The sequence below is a fragment of the Strix aluco genome, chromosome 2 (assembly GCF_031877795.1).
Source record: "Strix aluco isolate bStrAlu1 chromosome 2, bStrAlu1.hap1, whole genome shotgun sequence".
Lineage (NCBI taxonomy): Eukaryota > Metazoa > Chordata > Aves > Strigiformes > Strigidae > Strix > Strix aluco.
In genome coordinates, this window is record NC_133932.1 from 20431707 (window position 1) to 20453853 (window position 22147).

The 22147-nt window shown below is 50.8% G+C and overlaps 2 protein-coding genes across 4 annotated transcripts in view; one reads left to right on the forward strand and one right to left on the reverse strand.

The window, feature by feature from the left end:
* Window positions 1-9972, forward strand: part of IGSF3 (immunoglobulin superfamily member 3) — a 98003-nt gene extending 88031 nt beyond the window's left edge. For both annotated transcript variants that reach the window (XM_074812952.1, XM_074812960.1), the window contains 3 exons: window positions 996-1403; window positions 5813-6247; window positions 7018-9972. In XM_074812952.1, the coding sequence (XP_074669053.1) occupies window positions 996-1403; window positions 5813-6247; window positions 7018-7268 (1094 nt within the window). In that variant the 3' untranslated portion in view covers window positions 7269-9972. The remainder of the gene's footprint in view (window positions 1-995; window positions 1404-5812; window positions 6248-7017) is intronic.
* Window positions 9973-10234: 262 nt separating this feature from the next.
* On the reverse strand, window positions 10235-21321 carry ADPRH (ADP-ribosylarginine hydrolase). Of its 2 annotated transcripts, none has more exons than XM_074812964.1 (4): window positions 21184-21321; window positions 20152-20498; window positions 12378-12738; window positions 10235-11638 (listed from the first exon to the last, which is right to left on the reverse strand). In XM_074812964.1, exons 1-4 carry the CDS (start codon window positions 21255-21257, stop codon window positions 11224-11226), a joined length of 1197 nt encoding a protein of 398 aa, XP_074669065.1. In that variant the 5' UTR covers window positions 21258-21321; the 3' UTR covers window positions 10235-11223. The 2 variants fall into 2 exon arrangements, with proteins under 2 accessions (XP_074669065.1, XP_074669075.1); XM_074812974.1 differs by lacking the exon at window positions 21184-21321 and adding an exon at window positions 20589-21076.
* Between the last annotated feature and the right edge of the window lie 826 nt (window positions 21322-22147).

Sequence of the window (22147 nt, forward strand, 5' to 3'; positions counted from 1 at the left end):
AGGAGAAAATCCCGCAGGCAGGAGGGACACAGCTGGATTGCAGGGCTGGACTAGGATGCTTAAAGCTTTTCTCTGTGTGGATTTGGCTGGCTAGACACAAGCTCTGTGGATGGGGCTATGAGAGGGATATTGAGTATGATCCCCAGCGCAGCTCTGCCTGGTCGCACAGGAAGCGCAGCAGGCCACAACGTGCTGCTCGCTGCCACTCCCAGCTCCTTGTTTCTGTCTGCAAAGTCCCCGGGGTGGCTGTGGGACAGTCAGGGAGGGGGGAACTGTGATCTGCCGCCTCCTTTGCATTGCCGGCCTCTCTCTGGGAAGTACAATGTCCATCGCTTGCTGCAGTGGCTGTAGCAGGGAAGTCCAGGCTGTGGCCCTAGAAAGAAGTCATGAAGGAGTTAGGAGTGTATGACACATCATTTCACATAAAAGAGCTGATTGCAGTCACCCCCTCTGTGTATCAATGAAATTGTAGAGCAAAAATCAGGGACATTCCAAGGCAGCAAAACACAGTGTGTGACTTTGACCTCATGCCACTTCTCGTTTTACAGTGGTGGTTCCCTATAATCAGCCATCCGTTCTCCGCCTTTCTTTTTTCCCTTTTCCCACAGCAGAAGGGCTTAGCGGTTGGGGTGTGACCGGGCTACTGCCCTGCCCCAGGAGGAGAATGAGAAAAAAATGAGGTGTGACCTCCCTTCACAAAGAGTCTGTGCGCTTAGGACCCCAGGTCCTACGGGGAGATTGTGGGTTTCCAGTTCCCTATGCTGAATGGGGTGTTGTTGGTGGCTAGTCTGAGATTTTCAGAAGACCCTAAAAAACACAAGTCCTATTTTCCTTTCCTCTTCCCCCCCGCCCCCCGCCCCCCATCATTTTTTTTCCTCCCTTTCATTTCTTTCATCACACCCCAGGATTGTATCCATGCGGGAAGGGCTTGGGGGGAGACAAAGGACCCCTGCAGCCCTCGGTCACCTTGCATTTCTAATGGCCTTTCCCCATAGATAACCGCCTGCAGGTGAACCAGACCCACAAGAACATCACGGTGCTGGAGAACCAGTGGGTGACCCTGGAGTGCCTGGTCAGCAGCCGGACCAGCCCCTCATCCCAGCTCTCAGTGGAGTGGTACGTCTGGCGGCCGGGCCACCCGGAGAAGGAGGTGGTGGCCCGGCTGAGCCGGCAGAGCACCCTGCGCTACGGGGACCTGGTGGCGCTGGGCGACCTGCGGAGCCGGCTGCACCTGGAGAGCCCCTCCCCAGGTCTCTACCTCCTCTCCATCCAAAACGCCACCGTGCGGGACAGCGGGGCCTACAACTGCCGCGTGGAGGAGTGGCTCCTCGACCCCAGCGACCGCTGGTACAAGCGGGCAGAGGACCTCTCCGGACTCATCACCCTCACCGTCAAGCAGCCAGGTGAGGAGGATCTGGTGCCACCAGCTTTGAGCCGTGCTCTGCCCTCTTGGGCTGAAGTCATGAGTCACCATCTGTCTGTCATCAACAGCAGGTCCAGGCACAGGGCAGGACTGCTGCGCTACAGACCGTGCTGATGCCTGCTTACATGTCTTCTTGGGTGCACCCTTGCTTTTCTGGAAGGAGCATGGAGCAAGCCCTGCAAACACGGCTAGATGGGTTTGGGATTGTGTCACCACCGCATCTGCAAATTTAATTTTTTACAGCATTTTTGGCAGATTCAGGAGGATAGGTTTCTGATTTTATTCACGTTTTGATTGAGAATGAGATGGGAGAAGCTGTCTGTGCTTCCCAGGTGTGCACCCCAGGGGCAGGATCCTTGCATGAAAGGAGGGTGGCAGAGGAGGTCAAGACCCTTCTTGGTGTCCAGGCAGTTTCTCACGCTGCTGCTCCCCATTCTGCAGGTGAAGAAGCAGATGTGGGGTGTGCAACTCCAGGGGTTCGTCTGTCAGCTGGGACAAGGCCTCAGACTTCTTGATGGGGCAGGAGTTGGCTATGAAGACCTTACCTCTGTATAGACAAGGGGGTACTTACAGGCTTCCTGGCCAGCCTCTTGCTGGTGACAGTGGTTCAGGTGGATCCTGCTGCCTAACACCATGGGTTTTAGCCGTGCCCAGACACAGGGAGGCAGGCATCAGGGATTGCTGCAGGTCTTGTTATTTCCAGGATCTAGTGGGGAAAAAAGTGCTACAGAAGTTCAAATCAGGGAGGAAGCTCCAGTTGCAAAGGGTTGCGAATGGAGTGGAATAAGAATTAGAATAGAATAGAATAGAATAGAATAGAATAGAATAGAATAGAATAGAATAGAATAGAATAGAATAGAATAGAATAGAATAGAATAGAATAGAATAGAATAGAATATTCTCAGTTGGAAGGGACCTACAATGATCACCTAGTCCAACTGCCTGACTGCTTCAGGCCTGACAAATAGTTACAGTATGTTATTAAGGGCACTGTCCAAATGCCTCTTAAACACTGACAGAGATGGGCCATCGACCATCTCTCTAGAAAGCCTGTTCCAGTGTCTGACCACCCTCTTGGTGAAGAAATGCTTCCCAATGTCCAGTCTGAACCTCCCCTAGCACAGCTGTGAACCATTCCCATGTGTCCTATCACTGGATCCCAGGAAGATAAGCACCTCCCTCTCTACTTCCCCTCCTCAGGAAGCTGTAGAGAGTGGTGAGTTCACCCCTCAGCTTCCTTTTCTCCAAACTAGACAAACCCAGAGTCCTTAGCTGCTCCTCACAGGACATTCCTTCCAGCCCTTTCACCAGCTTTGTTGCCCTCCTTCTGTCCAGAAAGATGCTGTGAGGGACAGTATCCCTTACTAAAGGGATACTAAAGCCTTACTGAGATCCAGAAAAACTACATCCACTGGGCAGGTGACCTTATCATAGAAGGATATTAAATTAGCTAAACAGGACTTTCCCTTTGTGAACCCATGTTGACTGTGCCTGATGATTGCATTATTCTTTAAATGCCTTTCAATAGTATCCAGTGTAATCTTCTCCATAATCCTTCCAGGAACTGATCTTAGACTAACAGGTCTGTAGTTCCCACGCCCTCTTTGTAAATTGGAATAACACTGGCTAACTTCCAGTCAGCAGGGACCTCCCCAGGCTCCCAAGACCTTTGAGTGATGATTGAGAGGGATCCTGCTATAACATCCGCTAGCTCCTTCACTACTCTGGAATGAATCCTGTCAGGCCACACGGACTTGTGAGCATTCAGCTGATACAGCTGCTCCCTTGCAATTACAGTGGCCACAAATGGAAAGTCGCTGTTCCCTCACTCGTGGTCCTCTGACTCAGGGGACCAGATACCTCAGAGTCTGTCAGTATTATTAAAGACCAAGGCAAAAAAAAGCATTGAATGCCTCCCCTTTTTCTTCATCCCTAGTAGTCAGATGACCGTCTCCAACAAGTATTGGTCCAATGCTTTCCATAGACCTCCTCTTGCTATTAACATACTTTAAAAAGCCCTTCTTGTTATCTGACTGGCCAGTTTCAGCTCTAATTGAGCTTCGGCCTTCTGTGTCTTCTCCCTTCATATATGAACCACAGCTCTGTAATCTTCCTGTGAAGCCTGACCTTGCTTCCAGAGATCGTACAATTTCTTTTTCCTCTTGAGCTCCACAAGGAGTTCCCTGTTCAGCCAAGCTGGTCTTCTACCCCGCTTGCTTGACTTAGGACACAGTGCAGTTGCCTGCTCCTGTGCTTCTAAAAGGTGGTTCTTAAAGACTGACCAGTGCTCGTGGACTCCTAAGCCCTCAAAAGCAGATTCCCAGGGTACTCTGCTAAGTTCCATCTATTTTAATAACAGATAAGCTGCAAGGACAATTTACCTTGGAAAATATGGATTCTCTAGTTCATGAGGCAAATGACTGAAGATTAAATGTCTGTCTTAAAGTCTGCAGGTCAAATAACAGTTATGATCCTCATTTGCTGGGTACTTTCCAGCATGTAAAGCAACCGCTCTGCAAGTACTGCTGTGGTGCTTTATGCCTGCCTGTTCCAGCAAGGTGTCAGCCTCGTAACTCTGGCAACACAGCTGGCAAAAGGGTAAGATTCTGGAAAGGTTTTAGTGGTCATTCCTGGCAGAGAAGATTTGTAGTGTGAAGGAGGAGCTCTCTCAGGGGACGGTACAGCCCTTATCTGCCAGGTCCTTGCTTGGGAAGCTTTGCTGACCAAGATGGCTTGAGCAGAGACCTCCCCCCGAGACAATCCCTGTACCCTGCATGCCTGCTCCATTGTTAAGTGCAGCCCTTCGTCCAGGCTGAGAATTGCCAGCCCTGATGGAGTGGGGAATGAATGGCAGAGGAAATCCTTGAGGCTCATTTTGAATTGTGGAAGATGTGGAGTGGAAAGAAGAGAGGGAGTTGGGGGTGCACTAATTCAGGATCATTTTTTTCTAAAAAGTGCTTTGTTGTTGTTTGTTTTTCTTTCATGGCAGCCAGTAGCTAACAAAATGACTACACTTAAAAATAGTGTAGCTTGTGACTCATGTCTCATTAATGAGGATCTCCATGCTCATCTTTCAGGACTATAATCATGAGCAAAGTGGGGAGAAAAAAACCTCTCAGCACCTTCAGACAGCAGTTCTCCTCTTTCTGCTTAACCTGCTGAGGTGTGGGAGGATTTGTGTTGATTTCAACAAGCCATTTCCTTCCCTTCCTCCTTTTTACCTCAGTAGATCCGATTTACCTTGTCTCAGGACTTACCTCATTCCTGTTTCTGCACAGGAGTCTTCCTGGGGAAAGATGTGAGCTGAAAACTCTCATGTTGCCTATGGCCTGAAGAGCTCTGGCCTTAATGAAGATTTTCATTATGGGACCATTTAAGAAGTATAGGGCAGGGGCTGTAATGAGAAGCCCCACTGGGCACAGCAGCCCCGCGGCTGCTGAGAGCTGGGGGACAGCAGCCCCGTCCTGCAGGGACGCCCAAGATCTGTGCAAGGGAGGGCTTGCCCAGCTCTCTTTGCAGGAGGAGAAGGCTCCTCTCTCTTTGGTGAGCTATCAGCCTGCCCTTCTTGCTCAGCCTCCACGTCAGAAAGGGCTTTTTAATCATTAAATGAAAGCTTAGATCCGGACTGATTGCGATCCCTGGAGTATGTGTTCCCTGGCAAGATGACTAAACCAAATGTTAATTGCTCTTGAAGTCAGCCTTTAATCAACTCCTCCTGGGTTCTGGCCGCTGTATCTCAGTTAGGTAGAAACATCTCTTTAGCTTTGCAGCAAGCACTAGAGAAAAAAGACAAGAGACGGACACTTTTGAAAATGTCCTTGCTGTGTGTGTGCTGACGACATCTCCATGGAGGAACCTCTTACCTAAATAACTTCCCAAATTGCTGGAAAAAGTCCTCTCCTCTTCTGTCATGCTGATTTTCTCGTCTTTTGAGTGCTCTAAAGAAATAAAAAATAAGCACGGAGTGCAGTGTTCTTTGCACCGGTAGCTGAGGAGTAGTAGTACATTGCTCCTCAGCACATGCACCAAACCTCAGTATTTCCTGGCATGTTCTCGTAGCACGTCTGGATGAGCTGCAGCAGCTTTCTCTGCTCACACGCACACCCGTTAGTTGGTGCGAGGGTCTGCGTGGGCAGGGCGGTAGCGCCACGCTCGCAGCCAAGCTCCTGTTTGACCCTGTGCCAGGCGGCGTGCGGTGGGGTGAGGTTGCTGTGCCTGTGGGGTTGACCACAGAGGTACCTGTGGGACTCGGCAGGCTGCGTCAAGCCTTTGGGTTTTGCTTGGATCACGCCCAGCGCCAGAGCTGTGACAGTCAGTTTGCGCCGGGGCAGGGTGGCTTTGGCGATAGCATTTTGTTCAGTGCTCACCTCTCCCCTTTTGTCATCTCAGATCCCACCCTGCAGGTGGACACGGCCACCGCCAACCTCACGGTGCAGGAGAAGGAGTCCTTCCCGCTGGACTGCAGCATCCTGTCCCGCTCCAGCCCAGAGTCCCACTTTGCAGTGACGTGGTACAACCTGCGGGCCAAAGAGGCGGGTGGCCATGCAGAGGAGGAGGAGGAGGAGGAGGAGGAGGAGAAGGAGGCGGTTCTGAGCGTGGGCCCTGATGCTGTTTTCAGCCCCGAGGCCGGTCGCTGGGAGGGCCGCCTGCGCTTCCAGAGGCTCTCTGCAGTCCTCTTCCGGCTGACTGTGCTGCAGGCCGGCGGTGCTGACACGGGCAACTACTCCTGCCGTGTGGAGGAGTGGCTGGCGGACCCCAACGGCGTGTGGTACCGGCTGGCAGAGGAGGAGTCGGGGATGGTCGCCGTTCATGTGCAGGATGCAGGTGAGAAGAGGCAATGACCCTCCTGGGGGCATGGCCCTGGCATCCATCCCCTGCATCTTGGTTCAACCATGATAAAAAGGCCAAGGGGTGAGTGGGACTGGGTCTCAACTGCACTGGGGCAAGTCTGTGCCAGTGCCGGTGCTTTTCCAGTCAGCTTGATGGCTCGTAGCCCAGCTCTTGCTTGGGCTTGAGCATCCGCATTGCGCTTAGCTCTGTGCTGGGGCTGCCCACCCCACAACACCTACCGCCTGGTATGTCTCAGGTCAGTGGGGGCGGACATTGCCCCCGGCTGGGGTTTAACCCTTCCCCTTGGGAAACATCCTGGAACTTGGCTTAGCTCTGCACAGGGGTGCAGGCTGTGGTACAAGGGTCTCTTCCCAGCAATTCTTGAAGCCATCAGATGGTTTAGAGGCCCCAGAGATAACTGGTATCATGAGAGTTTTGTAGGCCCTGGAGGGAGGTACCCTGGGGTGCTGCCTCCGAGCTGAGGGAATCAACGCTTGTGAGGCTCGCCGCTTTATAAGGTATCATAAAATCTGCACCAGGGAGGACTTCCTAGTGAAACTTTGGGGAGGGGGATAAAGCCAAAACATGCCCTGAGATAACTTTCTTGTGCTGCTCTGTTTTCCAGTATTGGTATTTTTCTCATAGCCCCATCTCCTGCATTGACACAGATTAACGAGCATCTGGGTTTTTTGTTTCTGAAGAAGTTTATAGGCCCTATGTTGCAGAGAAGCCAGGAAATGTGACCGTCCTGTGTCTTTTTCCAGGCTCCACCCTGCAGTCTGTCATCTGCTCCAACGATGCCCTCTTCTACTTTGTGTTCTTCTACCCCTTCCCCATCTTCGGCATCTTGATCATCACCATCCTCCTGGTGCGGTTCAAGAGCCGAAACTCCAGCAAGAACTCAGAGGGCAAGAATGGAGTCCCCTTGCTGTGGATCAAAGAGCCTCATCTCAACTACTCTCCCACTTGCCTAGAGCCGCCGGTCCTCAGCATCCACCCGGGAACCATAGACTAAAGAGGCAGAGGCGCCCGGGGGGGACACGCAGAGAGAGAGAAGCAGAGACACACCAGGAACCCTAAGGAACAGAGTGGGTTTTGTTGTTCTTGTTTCATTTGTTTCCGTGTCTGTGCTCCAATGCGGCGGCTGAGCTCTGCGGAGCGCCCAGCCGGTGGGGACGGGAAGGTCCGAGGCGTCCTCCAGCGCCTGTGGGAACGCACCCCCTCACCCCAATGGACGGAGGGTCCCTGCGCTTGCTGTACATAGCGGATGTTCCTCTCGGATTCATTTTGTTCCCATCAGTTGCTGTCTTTTGGGCCGTTACTTTTTTGTTGTCGTTTCTTTTTCGGTCACTCAAAGAACTGTAGGCTTCCCCTGCCCTCCACACAGTGAGAAGTTCCCAGGGGGCGTTTGGTCCTGGGATGATCTCTTTGGAAGTAAATGTATATGTTTTCCAAAACAGACTGGTTTTTCCTCCTCAGACTCGATGCCACAGTGAAGAAGGTCTTTTCCCAAGGTGTGCTGAGCTAGCTCCTCCCTCTACCAAAACAAAGCCAAGTCCGCCTCCAGAGGGGTTAGCTGGGCTATCGGGAGGTCCATCTCAAAGACTGGCTGTAGCCTCAGCATCTTCTTGCCTCCATCTTACTGCCCTCTCAGGAGGGAGCAATTCACCTTTTGGGAGCATTCCCAGGTCTTAGACTGAATATTCAGCGCACTTGCAGTCAGGACAAAAGCAATTTCGTTTGTCTCCAGGAACTGAAGTGGGGGGTGGAAGGAGGACACCTGAAAGCCCTGACATTGTTGGTAGCAAAGAGTGTCCTCGTACGGTCCAGAGTCGTGCTCCTCCCTGGTGTCCATGCTGCCACCTCTAACGAGGCGGGTCCCCTCTGTGCCCCAGTCGCCTGGGGACGGGTGGCTGGATTCAGTCTCTGAAGACTTCAACATGACCAAAGTAATGACTCTAGAAAGGGGAAGCTCCACGGTTGGGTTCATGGCCCCTGGATGGTTCAGCCAAGGAGCCCAGCTGCAGCCATGCCACGCAGCGGGGACATGCAGTTAACCACCATGTGTCACAAGTTTCCCTGCAGCTTGCACTACTTCCCGGCGTGAGCTTGGACAAGGCAAGGAGCCTGCACCGCAGCGGCACCCTGTGGGCTTCCCTGTCCCCTTGGGCCGAGAGAAATCTTCCCCTGCGCTTGTGCGTGTATCTGCCGTTTTTCGTTTCTGGGGCTTAAGGAGTAGAAAACATTTCTCCATAAGCTCCCCCTCCTGGCAAAGTCACCTGCTCTTGTCGTAGGCAGTCACTGTGGCAGGAAATGCTGTTCTTTCTGTGAAAGATATGGCTCTCGTGAACCAAACCAGGGCTCTCGCCACATGGGGCACCTGAGCTCCCGTACCCCGTAATGCCAAGTACCCCTGCCCTGTCCTGTGGAGGAAACCGCCTCCTCCCCCATACGCCCTAAGCGTTATGTCTGGCGGAAGAAAATGTTTGCCAAAAATGGCCTTTGTTGTCTTCCTTGATGTCTTCCTGGCAAATCCGGCCATTTATTTTTTGCAGCATGGCTGAAGCCAACCGGGGCGGACGGGCGCAGCTGCAAGACCCGCCCCCCCTGCACCCCCCCTCATGTGTGAGAGGTGCCATACCCACAGCCGTTGCCCTCCTTGGGAGGGTCGGACTGCTCTTCGTGAAGAGAAGGGGACCTCAGCAGATGCTCTGTAGCACTAGTCGGTTAGACCCTGATGCCTTGATGTTTCCAGAGGTGGTGAAGCCTCGGGTGGGAGATCTGCACCGCACACCCTCTCTCCCAGCTGGGAGAGGACCACGTGGCCGCGGACTGTCCCGTGCCAGGGCATTCTAAGTCAGCCACCTCTACTCCTCCACCAGAACCGCATTGGTTTCTCCTTCTGCTGGGAAGCCCAAATTTCACTCATCCCTCTGCGAAGTCTGCCTCCTCGAGACATAACTGCTTACTGGCCCCAGCATATGCAGAATATCACACTCCTATATATAGATGTATCACACACCCACACACTTGTCTTCCCTTTCTGCATAAGGCGTCTGCAAAGAGAGGAGTGGGATGAGAAGTGAATGGAAATGAAGAACCGAGGTGCAAACAGCAGCAGCTGCAGCCAGTGGGTATTGTTTCGTAAATGTAGTATCTCCTGTACATACTGCTCCCGGGCAGGAACTGCAGCTCATTTCAGCTTTAAGGGAAAAAAGAGAAAATGAAGTCGGCAGGAGCCGTTCTTTCCTGGGAGAGCCGCCTCGCCAGCCTCTCTGCTCCAGAGCAGGGCCCTCCTGGAGGGCTGTCCCACGGCCCCTTCCCCCTGGCTGGAACAGGTCCCAGCCCTGCGGTTCCTGCTCCGAGCCCAGGCTTTCCCAGGAAGTGGCTCCCACGGTGGTCCCTGAATGTACCTTGTCGGTGACATTTCTCCCTTGCTCTGGCAGTGTGTTGCCCAGTCTCAAACTTCTCTCTGTTTTTATAAGGCAGACTCTTCCTGTAACGAGTTTTAACACAAAACTTTTCAAACCACTCTCTCTGCTGTAACTTTCTGTAACAAACCTGAGAAGAAAGAGAGATACCCTATCCATGCATGATGTGGAAAAATGTTTGGGTTTTTTTTTTAAAAAAAAACAACAAAAACTTTGTACTATGTTGCACTAAAACATGTTTTATACAACACACCTGAGAGCTGTAGTAAACCGTGTTGAAATTGTGAATCCTATCGCTGCTGGTTTTTGTCAGATTTGGGCTTTCATTATGCCCTTACGCACAGTCCCTGCATAAAGGTGTGTCGAACTCCCCCTTTTAGGCAGCCTCTCCCTCTCCCACCACCCCTATTCCCTGATGCATTAACTGTCCTCCCGCCCTGTAGCGCATCTCGTCTCTCTTGTGAGCTGGAGTTTGCAGACACCTTGCACGCTCTGACTCTTCATACTTCTCCCTCCCATCCCTTAATTCATCCCATAATAGAATATAACATTTAACAGAGGCATGTCAGGTCTATTTATTGAATGAGATACACCGTTTTTGAAATGCTCTAAAAAATAATGACTTTGCTGTTTCATAGTCTGGATTTGAAGAAAAAACATACTTTTTAATAGAATTATCCATAGCAAATGTTAAGCAAACAATCTTTAGTAACCTTGATGTAAGCAGAAGAATATAGTTCACTACAGAAGTTGCTTAAGTTGATGTAAAATGCAACCTGTTAATTCTCATTACCCACTTTTACCTTGAGTAAGGGTTTGGTCAGTAGTCTTGAACTCTGACGTTAACTGAAATAGGGAAGTAGTGTGATATATTCTTACCTGTGTAGCAAAAGTGCTGTGAAATTGTGCAAAATGCACTGCTAATGCAGCTCTAAGATTGGGTTTGGGTTTTTTTTTTTCCCCACATTCATTTGAAACAAGACATATCATCTGATAAAATAACTGAATGAAAAAAATCTGTTGCCCCCATCACAACTGGCTGTTTGCCCCCCATCCGCTCCCCTCAGGGGGTTATCCTGGGCTCTCTGCTGAGAAGCAGGGGTTTAGCCCTACAGGTGCTCAGCACTAGATGGCAGGGGGTGTCCCCAGCACTCCCCGTTGACAGTACTGGCTTGGGCTAGCCATTGCAGGTTTGCCAGGGAGCATCACTGCCAGCCCATGTACACTCCCTGCACTCAGGCATGTGTCCCTGACCCCTTCTGACATGCTTGTAAGGGCAGGACCCTGGTTTGGGGCAGCCTGAGGGGGTTTTGCTGTGGGTCCTGCTGCTGGAGCGTGGCACCGTTGCGTGCTCCCATCAAACCACCTTGTCACTGCTTCCCTCCACCCACCAGCCCCAAGCTGCTAGCTCCGAAATGGCCTCCCCTACTCAAGCCGACCCAAACAGAAAAAGCAGGCCTGGCTTTGATTTACACTCGCGTGCTTCAGGCCAGTGGGTTTGCAAACAGAGTTTGCAAAACCCTGAGTGAGCGAGGGGCGTTAGGTGTGACCCTGCCGCCCCCTGGCCGAGGCCATGTGGTACAAGTCCTTGGCCACCTGCTCCAGGCGGCCCCTGTACTCCAGGTGGGTGTAGAGGGAGGCAGGGACCCCCCGGAAGCCGTGCAGGGCCCCCCACCAGCAGGCTGCGATGGCGGCGGTGGAGTCGCTGTCGCCCCCGTGGAAGAAAGCCCGGTGAGCCAGCTCTGCCCAGGAGTCCCCTGCGCCCAGCAGCGCATCGTAAGCGATCATGGGGGCGTCGTGCCCGCTGCTGCCCCCCCAGCCGTCGTAGCTGAGGGAGGTGTAGAACGAATCTCTCTCTTCCACGCCATACCTGGGGGGGAAGGTGGGCGGCGAGACCCCATCCGATATGCCTCTCTCCGCCAGGTATTTTTCCCATTGCTCTTCAAAGTAATGCCTGTAAAACAGGAGACGGGATGGAGGAGCTGTCGGAGACGTCCCACCGCAGAAGGATATACCCGAGCTCCCTGCAGGCGTGCCGGGCGCCAGCTGAAAACGTGCCACGTCAGGACCCTAGAGCGATGGCTCGGCAAAATGGTAGGCGTCCCCCATTTGTCAAACTAGGGACATGATTTACAGTAAGAGGCACAAGGACATGTTTCAGTGAGTTAGATTTCCCCTCCCTCCAGCCACATGGGAGAAGGCAGCCCAGCACCTGCTGCTGTCGCGCTGTGCAGGATTCAAAGGCTCAGAGCGAGAACTGAGTCATCCTCCCAGATTCAGAGTACCTCTGCCCTGTGTGTGCCCCTGCGCACGGAGCGCACTGAATCTGCAGCCAGATTTGGTTATAACTTTCAAACTGAGCACAGCCCTAAGCCTGGTGCTGTTCCCCAGCCCCGCTTCTCATCTTTCATCAGATCACAGTTGCTTGAGATGACAAGTCTAGCTACCTCATACTGGATCCAAAAAATGTCACAACTACACAACCCAAACACAATCTGTCAGGTTTTTTTTTTTTTTTTTGTTAAAGTGGACTTCAGAGACTTTCTGAATAGATTCGGCCCCACGGCAGGCATGTGCTGCTCTAGGGGTTTATAATAATGTGTACTGAAGCTTAAGTATAAACAGAGCTCGCCCTCTCCCACGTGAGGTTTACTGTAGTTTTAACAAAGCCCGGTGCTGGAAGCACAGCTCACCATTGCCCCATGTTCTCCTCCACGAAGAAGCCGGTGTCCCGCACGTAGGCTTTTGCTCGCGGCAGCACCTCCAGCAGCCCCTTCCCCCAGGCTGGGGGGGGCACGCCGTTCACTGCGAAAGCCGTGAAGAGGGCCGAAGCCAGGGACCCCAGGTAGCCGGTGGGATGGTGGTGGGTCATTCGGCCGCTCTCGATGCTGACTTGCACCAGCGTGTCCAGCTCAGCGGGGTGGCAGAACCGCAGCCCAATGCACATGGAGCGCATGGCAGCCCCACAGCCTCCTGCCCGGGGGCTGAACGGGATCCTCCAGCCATCCGGCCGCCCTGGATCCAGCTTCAGCGCGTTTTCCTGACACATGGCACCTGGACAGGAGCAGCAGAGCCCAAGAAAGAAAAAGAAACAGAAACACGCATCAGTAGGAGACAGAGTCACGTAACTTGGGAACCGAGGGAAGACAGGCAAGATAGCGGGGAAGGAAGCATTACTCTGCGTAAGGGATTCGAGCTTCTCTTTAAAAACATCACTTGTCTGCTCACATACATATCCTGCCTTAAATTGCTGGTGCATCCTGCATACTCCCAAGCAGACCTGATAATTCCTGTTTGTAGAAATAACTAAAAAGTCTAGAGGGGTAAGAAACACGCCACTGCTGATTTATTTACATTGTTTATATTTACGTTTCATGTTATTTATTTAATAACTTATCTATAAAACATATATACTATATATATTAGGTATAATATGTACACATGTATCTAGATAGATAGATAGATAGAAACAGAAAGGAGGTTTGGAGGATCCCTCACTCAAGACACAGCAAAGTACCTCTGCTTTTTCACTTGTTTAGCCTCTTTACAGGACCTTTTAAAGGCAGAGACCCCACAAGCTCACAGGCATCTTTCCCATTGCCTCACTGATAGGAAATGTTTTCCAGATCTCCCTTGCTGCAGTTTAGGTTTGTCAGGAAGCGATGGATGTAGTATCTACCTCACTGCAACGTAGTCTACATAACTGGCTTTACTGTACTCCTCTTCAATAAGCTGAAGAACAACTGTACTAGGCAAGACCAAAGGTTTGTCCAGCCCAGTAGCTCATCTCCAAACACAGCCACTAACTGATAACTATGTAAAGACTATAAAAAATGAGGCAAGGCCAATGTTTCCCCAAGAAGACCTGCCTGGCTTCCAGCAGACAGAGGAGCACAGCCTGCTCGAGTCAGAAGATGGACCTGAAGCAGTGTGTTCAGTAACCCCCAGCCGACCTAGCCACCATCAACTGGTCTCCTTAGCTTGAACCCATGCATGCCTTCAGACTCCTTCAACATCCCATGGTAACCAGAGCCATGATTTGTTAGGTAAAGCATTTCTTTTTGTTTTAAACTGCCATTTGACAATTTCCTTAAACATCCCTCTTACATTACAAGAAGCAACGGCCTTTCATGCTCCACTCTACTCAAGTCTGTATATACTTTGTCCCTCTTCCTCAGTTTTCTCCTGCTCACTGTGCAATTTTGCCTCTCTTCTGGTGGGAAGCCACACCATAACTCCTCTTTGCCCACCTCCATTTCTTTCATAGTTCTGCTATTTACTTTTCAAAGAAATTACTCTGCTGCTTCTTCAGAACCTCACTTGTTAGTCCAGCACATTCATAGGATAAAGCCATCTGTACAAACACATCCAAATTTCAGAGCCTGGCCAGCTTCCCCAGCCAAGACCGTGAAACATGTTTGGAGAGTTAAGCCCAAATGCTTGTGTGCAAGGAAGAGGAAACAAGTTTAAAAAAAATAAGTTATCTTTGATTCTCTTCTACCTTGTCTTTTTCTCCTAGTCTTCTGGCCAAATCAGAAATACTTCTTTTCCAGCAGAAAGGTAAATTGAGGGCAGGTTTCAAGCAGTTTGTTTAAGTTTAATGTTTTGGACAATGGCAAAAGTGGGCTCAAAAGACTAATCTTCTAACCACAGCGTGCCCAGTCCTCTCTCAGACACACAGCGTAACAGCAGCAGCTGACATGCTCACACACCCAAAATTAGGCCGTTGCTCCTATAGTTTGCTGCCTAACTGGGAGAGGTAGCTGATAAACTTGCAAGTGTTCTGCTACTTTGAAAGTCAAGCTAAATAAAATAGAGTAGCAAGGAAGAAGCCTGGTTAAGAAACTTGACTGAACTCTACAATTCAGTAACCTTTTGTGCAATTCAGTCACCATGATCACTGCACTAAGTACTTTGCAGAGCTCTTCATCACCTCTGCACTTTCATGTATATGCTCGGCAGTAGGATTTGGTATATGGCTATTTTACCTGCACACGGCATTTACAGCACCCTCGCAACTGAAATAACTCCGTATCCAGCTTTAAGACTGGCTTCTGGACATGTGCTAAAAATACATAATGGCTGGCTGCTGTCAGGAATAAGGTCATGTGCTGGTCTGTGTCTTTAGCGTCTTTCTTTTCCAGCAGTGTTGTTACATTATAGGCTTATTAGATCAACGCAGGATACAGCCCTCTGTCGTGTGAACGGGTGGATCAGCACCCCGAGAATGGTTGTCTCAACTGAAAATGCAGCTTGATCCTCTGGCTGTTGGGCTATTTGCCCCCAAGCCTGTCAACTGAAATCAACTTTGAGAATGGAAACAGCCTATGCAAGTCTCCCCCCATCAGAAAAAACAGGTTGCCAATCGGCACGGCCCACAGCGCCAGGCCACTCTGAATTCAGCTCTCCTGAATTCCTCACAGCATGACCCAGGCACCAACCAGACCTGATACTTCACCGGCCTTGTCCATGCCTGCTGTGCTGGCACACCAGCCCCTCGCGTGATGCCACTGTCACACCCTTCCCAGTAGATGAGACCTGCTGGTTTTGTGGTGCCACATGGCCAGCCAACCCCTGGATCAGTCCAGATCTTCCTTACATATCCTTCTTCATGGTGATTTACAGTGAAAACTGCAGGGCCGTGTTTCTCTGCTGGAAGAAGAAACATTCTAGGCAGAATGTTTGGTGTGGGTAGCACCGGGCTCTGCCGAGACTCATCACCACCACCCTCTAACTGCACTGCCTGGGAGTTTGTTTCTGTGACGTCTCAAAGCGAGAATGTGTTCAGGCCTCTAAATCTGCCTTTCATGTAGTTTATTAATTCAGTGCTGGCTGCTATGTATCAAAATCGTTAAGAGGGATATCAGTAGAATTTCCAACTTTATGATGATTACAGAAAATTGCGGCATTTTTTCAAAAATCTAACTATACTAAGCATTGCACTTATGACCTATAACAGGACATTAAAAAGAACCTGTCAAACAAAGCCACGTTTTTAAAAGCTGTGCTGACTATTCATATATTCCTGGTAAAACAGACCTTCTGCCAGGAAGACAAGAGGACGGGGAAAGAGCAAAGGGACTAGGGTAGCTTAAAATCAAAATCTGCATAACAAAAGCAAAACGACTCTGCAATCCTGCTGGAACTGCAAGAAAGACATTTCTTCAGGACATGTTTGGGCAGGTTGAGACCAGGCAACTCAGTCCTTGCTAAAAAGTGAAATTGTTCTCACATTAAGTGTAGTCAAAAGAAAATGAGGAAGATGACAAGGCTTAACCTGTAAAGACAGACTGGTTATTTTACAATACAATTTGCTTGCAGCTTTAAGCCTGTGCATATTACTTTAGGAGGTGACTACTGATAACCTGCAAATGGAAAAAAATTGTGTAAAACAAACCAGTATACAACAGCTAAGACTCTTGTGAATTATGAAGTATTACAAGTATTATCCTCATGCTTTTAAACAGTTAAAATACTAAAATATTTGAAAGCAGATTTAGGAAGACTAAGCTGAAATCACGTTGTCAGGTCTTTTTTTAAAAACAGGTTTAAAAAAAAAACTGCTGTAGGAGTTTCTGAATCAGGAAATTCTGTTTTGGAAATCCACCAAATCCTGGTTAGGAATCCTTTGTACTAACAATAATAATCTAAAAGTAACCTGAGGAGGGTACTGGTCGAAGGAAAGAAGAAATACAAGCAAAAAGCAGTGTGTAAAAGAAAGACAACCTGAAGAAGTTTCAAGTACAACTGGAAGCTATTTCTGGAATAGGCTTCCATTCCACTTATTTAGTCTCTTCAGGAGTACAGACATGCTGTTTGGGATCAATTAATACACATAAAAAAGGTGATTTAAAACAACCACATAGTGGTAAATAATTCCACAGGGAGAGGACTTGGACCGAAAGAGTTTTGAAGCAGAAGGTTCCCTGGAGAGCTGTGGAGGCTGATGTAGTTGCACCACGAAGAAAGAAGTATGTCCATGCTTGTGTCGCTTAATTCATTGGCTTGGTTATCTGCAAAGAACAATGAATTTGGGGCTGCAACACATCACAATTAGCAATAATGGATGTAGGGATTAACTTGCCATTAAATTAAGACAGTGAGTTCTCTACTAGAGCTGCATACTTAAGGGACCCTGCCGTGGCCGTCTGATGATTCATAACCGTGTGGGAATCCCTTTGTTACTGTCAGTTTTGGTTTTCAGGTCTGGACTCCCTTGTGTGGGCAAGCAATGTGACTTTCCCCCACTGTTCTGGGGGAATCTCTTCTCTGTTGGGTGAAAGTTGTAGCAGCAACTTTCCATTCTCAGCCTTAAGGGCTGCAATTCCCCCGTGAGTACTTACTTTGGCCCGAACAGCATCACCTTGGGTTATGTTCTCAGTTAAAATCCATCTACTCTGAACTGCCGAAAGAAGTTATTGATGTGCAGCTTCTATCATCAGAATTTATCAATATGGCACAGAGACTGCAGACAGCTTTTCAGGATATGGATTAGGTATTCCCTTTGGTAGTATGTCAGTGGGCATTAAACTGTTAAGTGTTAGGATTTAAGCTCTCAGAGCCGAGCACCTTTCCTGTGGCCGCGGCAGGAGCACTCCAGAACACTGTTTCAACAACATTCCCAACAGACTTCCATTTTTTTCCACATTACTTTCCCCACTTTCCTTAAAATTTTACGAGGCTAAGTGTCCATGGACCCACTAAAGAAGATGCATTTCTTTGTTTAGCTAGATAACCTGACCTTTCCTTGTCACTCTGATTACTGTCCATAGCAAACTTACTTTAAAATTCTTCACTTCCAAATCGGAACTGCTTTTGGGCATACTGCAGCTTAGTTACTCACAGAAGGATTGCAGCAGGTGGGCTATTATCCTTAGCTATTAATTACTAACATTTAAATTTTAGGTTCTTCTCCTTTTCATCTCAGGTTTTAGTCACCAAGCTTAGATAGCAGAGGCAAAAATATCTTCCAGGTGCTGTCTCACTGCCAGCTGTGGCAGGCCCCACCAGCTGGGGGAACTACAAGATGCTCCTTTGCTGAAACAGCAGCAAGTCTCTTGGAAGTTTAACCTGCTGAGTCCTGCTATCCTGGCAAGCATCATTACCCCTTCCTAAATATTTAATTAATTAGGCTACTCCAACAACTCAGACTACCTGTGTTAAAGAATACTGATATTTTAATTCTTTACACAAGGGTAGGAGGTCACTGTGGAAAGGTAAGCAGAGTAATTCCTGCTCAAGTTTTCAACCTGGTTTACTTTGGAAATGCACAGCTCTGTCACACTATGCTCAGTGGCTGTAAGAGAGCATCATCACCATCATCACAGAATGGTTTGGGTTGGAAGGGACCTTAAAGACCACCTAGTTCCAACCCCCCTGCCACGGGCAGAGACACCTTCCACCAGACCAGGTTGCTCAAAGCCCCGTCCAACCTGGCCTTGAACACTGCCAGGGAGGGGGCAGCCACAGCTTCTCTGGGCAACCTGTGCCAGTGTCTCACCACCCTCACAGGAAAGAATTTCTTCCTTATCTCTAATCTAAATCTGCCCTCTTTCAGTTTAAAACCATTACCCCTCATCCTATCCCTACACTCCCCAATCAAGAGTCCCTCCCCACCTTTCCTGTAGCCCCCTTTAGGTACTGGAAGGCCACTATAAGGTCTCCCTGGAGCCTTCTCTTCTCCAGGCTGAACAACCCCAACTCGCTCAGCCTGTCCTCACAGGGGAGGTGCTCCAGCCCCCTGATCATCTTTGTGGCCTCCTCTGGACTCACACAAGCAGCTCCATGTCCTTCTGATGTTGGGGGCCCCAGAGCTGGACACAGCACTGCAAGTGGGGTCTCATGAGAGTGAAGTAGAGGGGGAGAATCCCCTCCCTCACCCTGCTGGCCACACTGCTCTTGATACAGCCCAGGATGTGGTTGGCTTTCTGGGCTGTGAGCACACATTGCTGGCTCATAGTCAGTTTTCCATCCACTAATACCCCCAAGTCCTTCTCCTCAGGGCTGCTCTCAATCCACTCATCACCCAGCCTGTATTTGTGCTTGGGATTGCCTCAACCCATGTGCAGGACCTTGCACTTGGCCTTGTTGAACTTCATGAGGTTTGCACGGTCCCACCTCTCCAGCCTGTCCAGGTCCCTCTGGATGACATCCCTTCCCTCCAGCCTGTCGGCCGCACCACACAGCTTGGTGTCACTGGCAAACTTGCTGAGGATGCACTCAGTCCCACTGTCCGTGTCACCAACAAAGATGTTAAACAGCGCCGGACCCAACACCGACCCCTGAGGAACGACACTCGTCACTGCTCTCCACTCAGACATCGAGACATTGAGTGCGACCATCCGGCCAATCCCTTATCCACCGAGCGGTCCATCCATCAAATCCATGTCTCCAATTTAGAGACAAGGATGTCATGCAGGACGGTATCAAATGCTTTCGCCTTTCCCACGTTTAATGTCAAGCCAGAACATTCTTGATATATTCTGGCAACTCCTAATAGGCATGTCTAGGCAATTTCTTCTCAATGTATAAACTTTGCATAGGATTGCTGAATTTGAGTGTTTCCTGGATGCTTCACTTCACGCTGCCTGCACTAGTCAAATTAGAGGCCCGGCCTCATTAGCTCCAATTTAAGTTTAATTCAGGCACCCAGAAGAGGCTGGGCCATGAGCACAGAGACAGACAGGGTCCTCAGGGAAGAGCTGGGTCAGCAGGCCTGGGTGAACTAGGAACTACAGGAATATGTTGTATATGGCTTGGCTACCACAGCCTGTCAAGGCCCCTTCCTGAATACTGCCACACACTGCCAGACCCCGTTGCCTGTGACCCAGACTCAGCACCATCGTGTCTATGCAGAGAAAAATGAGATGATGGAGGTACAGGGTTCAGAAAAGATGATTGCCTGACTGTCCTGTTGCAGAAAGTAAACATGCAGAACTCTGGGTTTAATAAACTTAATTATTCCAGGCAAGGAACTTTGTGCCTTTAAATATATTTTATGTGTAATTTATTGCTGTTATTATGAGGAGTTCTGTATTAATTCTGTTTAAATGTGCTGCTTTAACACAGCATCTCAGGGTGTGCATTACACATGGCTGCATTTCTGGTTTTCATCCATTGAGCATAGGAAAGACACATCCCCAGCGCAAAAGCCAGCATCTTTCCCCTGAATTCAAGGCCAGGCCTCAAACATGCCTCTAAAAATGCTTTGTAAACATGGGCAAAACAGTATCTTTTTCATCTAGTTCAGAGAAGCCCAAACCACTCCAGCTTCCGTTATTCTGTTCCCTTTAGTTCATCCTGAAACAAGTACTGTGTGTGGAAAACGCTTGCATTTACATGAAATACAGTTAATGCTATAAACATCCAAAAGCAGAGCCTGAGTCAGCCTGAGCTCCAAGCTGCAAGAAATGGGAGTGATGTTAGTGAGAGGACAGCCCTGCCCAGACAGTGTTACGGAGGGGTTACCTGGAGCTCTGCCCTTCATGTCATTCATGCACTCCTTGTAGTTCTTTGCAATCAGGGAATACAGATGTGCTAAACTTGGGTTTTTCCCAGCAGCTACCAGGGCTTCAGCTGTTGCCAAGTGCATCACCGTATCATCACTGACTTTCCAACCTTGGATGCTGAAGTTGCCGAGTCCCCCCATCTCCTCCAGCTCCTTGTGAATGGCTGGGCCGCTCTGCAGGAACTCCCATCGCCCGTTGTAATAGCCCAGCGTGTCACCAACCGCGCTCAGCACCATCGACGCCACATAGTTCTCCATCGCCTTAGGACACAAATTTTGCCCCAGGACTGCTTCAATGCAGAAAACACTATAAAAAAAAAAAAAAAGGGAGACTGAAAATAAAATCTTTCCCAGTTCAGTACGAGCCTCTACTGCTATGCTGCAGCAGGCTGGATACCTGGCCTAGCACCTGCGTCTCCCTCAGAAGATGTATTTCTTCAAAGCACATGCCTCCCCACGGACCTCTGGCCGCATGCACCCGCCAGCGGGTAAGTGTGCCGGCCATGTCCTCCGCAGCCCAGGATGACGCTGCAGGCTGTAGCCGAGTCAAAGACTGAAGAGCGAGGGCAGGACTGCAGGGATGTGTGCAGGTTATTGGGACCGCACCCACGTTCCACACCTTTCTGCATGCAGCCCACAGCACGGGCAAGGAGGTTAGATCAGCTCCCAGCAGCTGATGGCGTGAGGCAGAGCTTGGCCATTTTAGCAGGGCCTGGTAGAGGTGGTAAAACAGACGGGCCCTGGGCAAGGCTTGGCCTTGCTCCACGACCGCGGGTGCTCGCACAGGCAGAGCTGGCAACGCCAGCGGGTACCTTCAGCCATGCCCCCCCCCGACAGCCCACGCTCCTCCTCGGGGTTTGCGGCCCCTGACGGCGAGGCCCTTTCGCTTGGGAGAAGCGGAGGCGGGGAAGGACGGCGGGGCCGGCCGAGGCCGAGCCGGGGTCCGCGCCGCCGGGTGAGGCGACTTCCTCCCGGCCCCAGCGGGTACTTACGCAGCCAGCCCTGCCAGCAGGGGCGGCCAGCGCCGGGCCCGCCTCGGGAGCGGCAGGCGGCTCCCCGGGGCCATTCGGCGCGGCGCCGCGGCCGCGGGCCTGCCCAGCCGCTGCCTGCCTGAGGCGCCTCCGCCGTGACCGGGGCGGCGCGACCGGCCCGGCGGCGGGCCAGGCCCCTCCTCGCCAGCCGGCGCCGGCGGAGCCCCTCCCGCCGCCGGGCCCGGGAGTGCCGCTCCCAGAGCAGCCCGGCCTGGCGCTCGGCGGGGCCCAGCTCTCCCCCGGCCGCGGGCGGAGGGTTTGGGAGCTCGGGAGGGAGATGGGGGTTTTCTTCCATTTCGGGGTTGACTCTCTTGGTGATCTCAGAGGCACGACGCTCAACTCGGAAGGGAAGCTGCCTCATGGAAATGAAGTCACCGCATGGCAATGGAACTATTTAATAATAATAAATAAATCATTCAATAAGCTGAAAACGAAACGCGCTTTCAGCATTTCCCCTGCTTTTCCTATTGAAACTGTTCCCTGCTTGCACGAGCAGCCCCCCTCCTCCTGGCTGAGCCCCAGCCAGGGCAGCCGCCTGCTGTGGGGAGCAGGCCCTGGCTGCAGGCCCCGCTCAGCATCTGCACCGGGGAGGGGGGGGGAGACTTGGGGGGGGCTTGCCCCCATCTTGGTTTCTCTCTCCCCTCCTATTTCAGCATTCGTACACCACAGCCTGAGCGGAGCCCCCAGCCGTTACTGGGAGGCTTTGCCTATACACCTGCCCTGTCTTTCCATGTTTCAGGTCAGGGTTCTCCCCACAGCCCCCAGCCTGGCCCAGCTCAGCGCTCTGGTGACCCCGGCCTCTTCCAAACCAGGGCTAGTCCTTGCTATGTCCAGTGGTGCTGCTTTACGTTGCATCTCGAGGCACTTGGTGATCCCTTTGCCTCGCTTTATCCTTTATTTTTAATGGTGGTGAGGCAGCTGAGGG